The 8,297-nt window shown below is 42.3% G+C and overlaps 3 protein-coding genes across 3 annotated transcripts; all 3 read right to left on the bottom strand.

Moving 5' to 3' along the window:
* Positions 1-294: 294 nt before the first annotated feature.
* TM35_000061820 (ubiquitin activating enzyme) lies at positions 295-1,743 on the bottom strand (the record flags this gene model as incomplete). Its single annotated transcript, XM_029023219.1, has 1 exon — positions 295-1,743. One exon carries the CDS (start codon positions 1,741-1,743, stop codon positions 295-297), a length of 1,449 nt encoding a protein of 482 aa, XP_028885243.1.
* An 891-nt stretch (positions 1,744-2,634) lies between these two features.
* On the bottom strand, positions 2,635-3,756 carry TM35_000061830 (uncharacterized protein; the record flags this gene model as incomplete). Its single annotated transcript, XM_029023220.1, has 1 exon — positions 2,635-3,756. One exon carries the CDS (start codon positions 3,754-3,756, stop codon positions 2,635-2,637), a length of 1,122 nt encoding a protein of 373 aa, XP_028885244.1.
* Positions 3,757-4,693: 937 nt separating this feature from the next.
* TM35_000061840 (uncharacterized protein) lies at positions 4,694-7,897 on the bottom strand (the record flags this gene model as incomplete). The annotated part of the gene is made up of 1 exon (XM_029023221.1): positions 4,694-7,897. The coding sequence occupies one exon, from the start codon at positions 7,895-7,897 to the stop codon at positions 4,694-4,696; it is 3,204 nt and encodes a 1,067-aa protein (XP_028885245.1).
* Between the last annotated feature and the right edge of the window lie 400 nt (positions 7,898-8,297).

Genomic DNA, 8,297 nt, shown 5'->3' on the forward strand with positions numbered 1-8,297 from the left:
AGAAAGAAAAGAAAAACAAAGAAAATATTTTTTTTTATTCTTCGTTTTTTGATCAGAGAAATCCACCCACACAAACATGAACAACAGTTGTTGTTGTTTTTTTTTTCTTTTTTTTCTTGTTGTTGTAAACTAGAATTATTCATTCATCAAAAGAGTCTCTACACATCCCATATGCTGAACTCTCTATCGTCTTGAATGTAAGAAAGGAAACTAAGAAATATTCAATTACCCTTTCCCCATTATCATTGCCAGTTTACCACCAAACAGTCAAACAACAACAACAAAAAAAAAAACTCATGCTGGAGGAAGACATCTAGTCATCAGAGCTTCAGCAACGATGAAAATGTCCATACCACTACATTCAACTATAAATGCAGATGTATTTCCATCACACCATTGTATAAAGCTATCAGCATATCCTGATGCAGCGAATATCTCTTCAATGGTATTACCATACAAAGGTATTTTCAACGGGTTGTTTGATTTGTAAATGAGATAGACTTCATTGCCCTTTTCAAAACGTACACGCAGAGTCACATCCATTTTTTCTGAAGCGTGAATACCATTCATTTCTTCTCCTACAACAGGAAATCCAATTTGCTCTTCAATAGCGACCAGTACATCATGTGGTCTCATTTCTGAAGTAAGCAAAAGCAAAGGCCGCGGGGCACAAACAGGGCATGCCGGATTAGCAGAGAGACTTGTTACATATGATGTCAATCCTCCAGATTCTGCTGCCCCATTAAAGTATGAAAAACAATTCACAGAAGGTGCAACACCTGTTAACAGCTTAAAAAGTTCAAGTACTGCTTGTGAACCTACAAATGCATTGGTAAATCCAACAGCTGGTACAACATTTTTAACAACACCTATTGTAAATTGTTCGTTAATATCTGGGCCTGTAATACCAAAGGCCTCTTTGCGTTGTTGTGCTTTTAAACAAATCCACCTAATATGTTCCATGTTATTCGTATCAAGTGCTTCACCTGGCCTCATCTCTTCCCATAGTCTAAATTGCACATAGAGAACACAGTGTTCTGGTGAACGTGGGACATTTTCAAGAGTACACAGAGGAACCCTCTTTTGCTGTGGATAAAGTTCAAGCATACACTCTATGCATGGAGTAGATTGCTCACCTAGTAAAATAATACGGCAAGAAGCCTCATACCCTTCGGTACCGGTATCAATAATGGGAATGGCACTAGTAATGCGCTTCTCTCGGCGTCTCTTAGGGTATTTCCCCTCATCTTGGGAAACCTCAACAATCTCCCAAAGAGCTATATCAGCAATTTTCTGATTCATCCATCTTCGAGCCGATACAGAATCTAATGCTAAAATAATCGCATGAAACTGTCTATAAAAATCTTCACTTTGGTCTTCAACGCGAGCAAACAGGGCACGCACCCGTACACCTGGGCAACGTCCTTCAATAAAAGCAGCGGCCACCTCCGCCTTGCTACGACCAATGTCTGTCTCACGAAAGAGAAACTGTCTGTTAAGATTAGAAAGCTCAATGGTGTCCATATCAATCACAGTGATATCCGTAAACCCACTAAGTGCTAACGCGTGTAGGACTTCACAACCGATGCCACCTGCACCCACCAGCAACACACGCACTTCGTCCCACGTGTTGTTTTCAGGATTATAGCCAGTCACTGGAAAAGCCGGAGGGGAACGTTGTACCAGCGACTGTAGTCCACGCTCTTTCATTGAAAAAAGGCTCCGCAAAGTAACTTCTGACATATCGCCCTATTAAAAATGAGAAACTTCTTTTTCTTGTTTTTATTTTTTGATTTTCTTTATAGGAACTCTGTTATGAGTTCCACGAAGCGGCTCTCACTCTTGGAAAGAGCCTGATGAATCAGAGATTCCACACACACATACGCATATATATAAAGAAATTTTATATAAAGGAAAGGAAAGGAAAGTAGATTTGTAATATTAAAACTCACACTCCAGGGCGATACAACAATGTGAAGAAGAAACATGGGCAATGACACACACATTCTCACGCTCTGTTTCTCTTGTTATCAATTGGATCATTGCAAACAACAACAACAACAAAAAAAAAAACAATAAGCAACATGGAGGGTAGACGACAATGGAGCAGGAAAGAAGAAAAAGGAAGCATACAAAGGACAAGATTAGGACCAAAGAGAATCTTTGCAACCTTTCTTCTCAATATAACAAACAATAAGATATCATACTAAAAACAAAACATTCAACCACAAGCACAGACACACAAAAAAACACTCGCACACAGGTATTGGATTTGGAATACAAGAAGAATAAGGGTAGTGAATTACCATACTCCAAAAATCACTCACCACTTCAACTCAAAGTGGGAAAAACACCTGGAAAAGAGAATGTCACTCATGCGTATCCAAATAAAAAAAAAAAAAAAACAATGTCCGGAGTTCACACGAGATACATTCTGTCATACAAATATATATATATATATATATACACATATATATATATACCACCAAGCAATACCACTCCATTGATATTGAATCTACAATCTTCCTTTTCTTTTCTTTTCCTTTACCCTCATTCTTTCGTTTTTCATTCGATCTTCTTATAAGCAAATATACAGATACATCTATTTTTCTTCCTCTTCCCAATTTAACTATATCACACCCATTTTGATTGTGAGGTTGTACATTCAGACCACGTGGAACTTTCGTCCCTTTCAAAGCGGTGAAAACCAGGATCATGCTTTGTTCCCCGGTGTGTAGTTGGGTGGCGTCGCTGTGGACGGTGTCGATGAGAGTAACTTCCACTCCTGTTCGTATGCCGTCGATTCATATCTGCCATAAAGTACAGATACGCCTCCTGTGCTAACAACCCACCACCGTAATTACCGTAAAAGGCTTCCGTTAACTGTTTGTAATGCAGTGTAGGCCCTGGAAAAGGCGGTACACCACCTTCTTCTCGCCAGCCCACAGTTTTGCGTCCGGGTGTAGTTCGCCGGCGCGGTGCCATTCGGCCTTGTGCGATCTTCGGCAGTGCGCGCTCGGACTGCCACACCACCGGCTCAGTGCTCCGCCGCGGGTACATACCACCACTGCCAGTGGGAGTGCTAGAGCGAACACTGCCAACAGCACCACACCGCGGTGGTACCCTCTTTCGTATGAGGCCTTGTTGTGCATCTGTTGGCACTAATGCAAGATCACTGCTATTATTGGGATCTGGATGACACGCCAGCAGCAACGGTGGTTCCTCTGTCAGTGTAGACAGTTTTAGTTCAGCACCAGATGAACTCCGTTTTTGCGGCATGATAGTCGGTACAGCAGCATTAGTTGAACAAACACCCACTGTGTATTGTGAAGCACTACGATTATTATCCATACGATGATAATCATGACCTCCAACTACCGCCGCATCCGACATGAGAGAAGATGATGTTAAACGACGCAGACGTCTTACCTGCTCTAACTGTTGTGCTGTGTTCACCACAGCCTGGGCGATTTCCCCATCGTACTCTACACGGCCGTTCCGTGATTTGCTCAAAGGATCGTATGTTGTGATAGTTGTATCGAATGGACCGCCGTCTAGTGAGTTTCCCCGCGTTGCCACTATTCCTGTTCCCCTGCGACTGTGCCGCGGGTGCAACAGCGGGGCGGGTGCAACATCACTGTATTGAATTTGTTTATTCGCATTGTGATAACTGCTGCTACTGCTACTGCACTCACTGCGGCGGAGAGGCCGCCCAGGCACAGACACACTGCATCGGTCACCCTCGGATGATATCATCGACAAGGATGACACGCGTGGGCCATGTTTCATAGTACAGGCACCAAATGAGAACACGACAGTGTGCACTCTCTAGAAGAAAAGGAAATCGTGGAGGACGTTCGGCGTTTGTCTAACTTTTGTTGTTGTTTTTCCCTATCTATTTTCTCTAACGAACCGCCCACCTTCTTCCTTTTCGCTTCTTTACCTGTACAGAAAGAAAAGAAAAAAAAAGAAAAGAAAGAAAAAAAAAAATTATCAAACGGGGAGGGCAATAGTACAAGGGAGAGAGCTCAAGGGTAGAAAAACAAAAAAGAAACATGGTGAAAGAGAAAAGTGTGATTATCAGTTTTTTTTTTTTTCTAATTTGCTTCTATGTTTTCTAGGTCAAAGAAAAAAAGACCAGCGCAACACCATCCAACAAACTATAATGTTTCTCCTTTTCGCGTCGCCCGTTACATGTGACTGAAAAAAGTCACGCAACCAAGATAGTGGGAATATAAATGGAATGAAAAATGGGGAAAAAACAATATAATTAAGGAAACAATATTCTGTATTTAGAATGAAAAGTACAAAAAATGTATCTGTTGAAGAAAACAATATTATGAATCAAAGAAGTGAAATAAAAAAAAAAAAAAATGAAAAAGCAACATAAACATTTAAAAGGAAAAAAAAAAAGGATTTGGCGATCCCATATTTAAGAAGAATTCTGTCTGTGAAAGCAAGTTCTGCCGGTGCATCGCAATTGATCGAAGCAATAACGTCTTCATTTCACTGTGCGACGCGACTATTCAAAAAAAAAAGAATGAAAGAAAGGAAATACCAAGCAAAACGGCAGAGAAAACAAGAAAAGCAACAGCAATACGAGATTAAAATCACATTTGCTTAAGAACGGCAGGGAAAAACAAAAGAAGATAATAAGAAAAAAAAAAAGTAGCAAAGGCATACACTGTTACACCTAGAAAAGACGAAAATCCAGGCTTTCCAACAATATCCCTTGGGAACTTTGTCGGGGATTTGTAGAAAGCAAGTGTATTAGATTCCCATCATGCCAACCACTTGTGGAGGGTATTCTTTGTAATATAGAAGATATTTTATCACCCCATGTGCATTTAGCGGATGCAGAAACTCCCCTTTCTGTAGAGAATTCAAGCTGCAGTTGCATAAGTAGGCGGCGAGCAGAAACCAGTAACTCACTCTCTACATCATGCAGAGGGTTCGTCTGAGGAGGCAATGGTAATGACAGTGTGGCACCTGTTGTCTCTGCCTCATCACGACGCGGTGTTTTCTTCTTGTGGGAGCTGTCAAGCAAAACTGCAATATACAGCAAGAGCTCAACAAAGCGAAGACAATTAGACAAACATGGATATATAGGTGATACACCAGGGGAATCGTGTAGTTTACCTCCCTCAATTTCACTCTCCACGACCCCATATTCTTGTTCTCGTTGTTGTACCGGTGGAGTAGGAGTGAAGAGTGAACGCCACATAGGGGCAATGGCACTGTTGTTTGCAGCAACGGATTGCAATATCTGATGCAACTCAGTTCCCAAACGTACAGCAGCAGCAGCAGACTTTTCGAGATCCTTTGAAAGAATAACATTATCCTGGTTCAAAAGTAGTAACACCTCAAACACTGCAAGTTCAAGATGAAATAAAGCAGTCCCAGCAGTCCACCTGAGTTCTTCCAATATTCTGAATGCATTATAAAAGGACTCGGATGATCGTTGGTTTAAGTGATTCAAGACGGCGTCACGCAAAGAAGCGCGTAGTGTTTCAGCTCTTCTTATTGTCTCACGAGAGGCCACTTCTGGGAACGGTCTCATAGCAGGAAGCGTTCGCGGAGATGCCGATAAAACATTTTCACTTCCCTCAATACCACTGACTCTACGTGAAGGATCCCTTTGCTGTCCTTTTCGTCCTTTCACTGTTGAAACAATTTGAAGCGTGTATGGTCCACTTTCATCATCCCCTCCAGAGCCTCTCTCTTCACCTTCTTCACCTTCGCTTGAACTGTCATCTTTATGCTCAATATTACTTCTGACAGAGACTTTTCCACGCTTCTCTTGAGTGGTCGGCGTAGGGAAAAATCGCTTAGGGAAGGGTGCAAAGGGTGGCAAGGGCACCGTCTCTCTCGCAGATGGAATTACCATTGTTGGTGTTGTTGTTGTTGTTGTTGTTGTTGTTGTTGGTACGGCCATTGGTGTGGTGGTGGGAATTCCCAAGCGGCGCATTTCAACTTCATTGAGACCAAACGTACACGGCCTGCCGCTGCCGAAATCACGATCAGTAATAAAACCACCACGAATGGCATCACGACTTGGGGCCACGGCGAGTGTAAAGTTCCCTGCAACGCGGCATCCGTGGAGTGCAATCATTCGGGCCGCCCCCTCCTCATCTGCGTATTCTGCAAAACAAACGTAAAATGTACGCTCGGGGTGTGCCGTAGTGCGTGGCCGAACCAAACGGACTTTGTTCACTTCACCACAAGACCACAGCAACGCGCGTATGGCAGAAAACGTCATCGTAACTGGTATGAATTTCACATGAACAGTGCGACGACGGCGTAATTCCTCTGATGCGGCATCCTCCGTCGTTGATGGAGAGAGAACGGCATCTTTACCCGCCAAGGTTGTCATTGTGGGATCAATACGATGGGTTCTTTCTTCCATACCATAACCCTTATCATCACCAGGAGCCTCAGGCCAGTTAAGTGGACCACTGTCACCGCGAAATGTAATGCCGGTGGTAACATCTGAAAAGGGAATAGCTGAAGTTAGAGATGAAACCGTCGTCAAGGTAGGATCTCTGCTCTCCGAATAAAGTGTACCACTTTTTGATGTTTGTGGAGATGGAACGGCGGTTCCACCTCCAACGCTCATAGGACTCTTTTCCTCCTCTTCATTTCTTGTACTTGCAATACCACTCTTAGCACTGTCTCCCCTGTGGGTGAGGGATACAACTTCAGTAATTTCTTCCATGGTACTTTCCAAAGGGTATTGTGTTCTCCCCTCAGGTATTGCCGTTGATACGGAGAGTTCTGAAGATTTTGCGATGGTAGAAACATCAAAAGTAGCATCAATATGTGTCTCTTTTTCTTCAATAGGAAGTACCTCTCGTACAGACCTTCTTATAGGAGACATTCCTTGTCTCACTGATAATGGCAACCTTTCTTCTATGGATAATTTCTGCTGGGTAACACCCACAATTGCTCCAGGAAGAAGATGCAAGTCACAGCAACGTGTGTCGAGAGAGTAATTTGTAAATGTTATCATCTGATTGCTGACAAATAAAACCACTTGATCTGGTGAGAGCCCCATAGCGCTGTGAATGAAGGAATAGACGTCTCGTAGTTTGGCTCCTTCAATCCATTGCATGTGATGCATTACATAAACGCAAGAGGTTGATATGTGTAGAAAACAAACACTTTTACCGTCAAATAATCGACATGCTGAATAGCGGTGTCCATCTTCTCCACATAGGAGACATGATGAACAAGACTCAGATAGATAACGGTGCCAATCCTCTATACTCGTAACATCCATTTTCTTTTCAACTCGACATACTTCCTGTGGGACATCCTCTTCTCTCTTTTCTGTTGAAAGGATGTTGCGACACATGACATCTTGCCCTGATTTATCAGAAGTAGGAATTAATGAACCAGCAACAATGCTTTTTGTGCTGGCGAAAGGACCACTAGGGAAGAACGGTAATGTTGGGGGTGGTACATCCAAGTAACTCCCACGATCGGTCCCATACGGCGGCTGTTGGGTCATATACAAGTTAGGAAAACTGCTGAAATAATTCCGCTTGGCATCTATCCAAGCATGCTGCCCTGGTGAAGGAAATGGACTCCCTGTTCCTTGACCATGCGAAAAAAGAGAATATCCAGCAATTGGCCTTACTGAAGGTGGAACTGGGCCAAGTCCCATGTAAGGACTTGACATAGCAGGAGGAGGGAACGGGTAGAAAGGAGGAAAGACTGTGGTTGGCATTGTCATTGGAGTTACGACCCTGGGAATCCACACAGGTGCTTGTGGATTCAGTTGCTCCTGCTGTTGTGTCTGGAGTTGTTGTTGCGGATTTAGCTGCTGGTGTTGTTGTTGTTGTTGTTGTTGCTTTTGCGGCTGCTGCTGCTGTTGTTGTTGTTGTGCCATAGGCATGTGTCGATTGCAAAATTGACTGTGGAATAAAACAAACAAATAACAGGATGAGAAATGGAGAATTTATACGAATAGCAGCACAATCTATGATGTAGATTACATTTCTCGCAAGTTGGTGATTATGCAGAGGTTAAAAAACAGATGTTATGCAGGCAAAAAAAATAAAAAAGAAAGGCAGAAGGGTTTTCGTTGAACCCTTAAATATCAACAAAAAAGAATATATATATATATATATATATTGTATCTATATGCACAAAAAGAGAAGAAAATAAAATGAATACCCTAGCCTTACTCCCTCTTTAAAGAAATAAAACACAAGAGAAAAATATTTTGTTTCCATGATTGTTCAAACAAGTTTTGATGCATTATTTACATATCTCTATCAAATCTTTTCCCGATG

The sequence above is a fragment of the Trypanosoma theileri genome (genome assembly GCF_002087225.1).
Source record: "Trypanosoma theileri isolate Edinburgh chromosome Unknown TM35_Tth_6_V1, whole genome shotgun sequence".
NCBI lineage: Eukaryota > Euglenozoa > Kinetoplastea > Trypanosomatida > Trypanosomatidae > Trypanosoma > Trypanosoma theileri.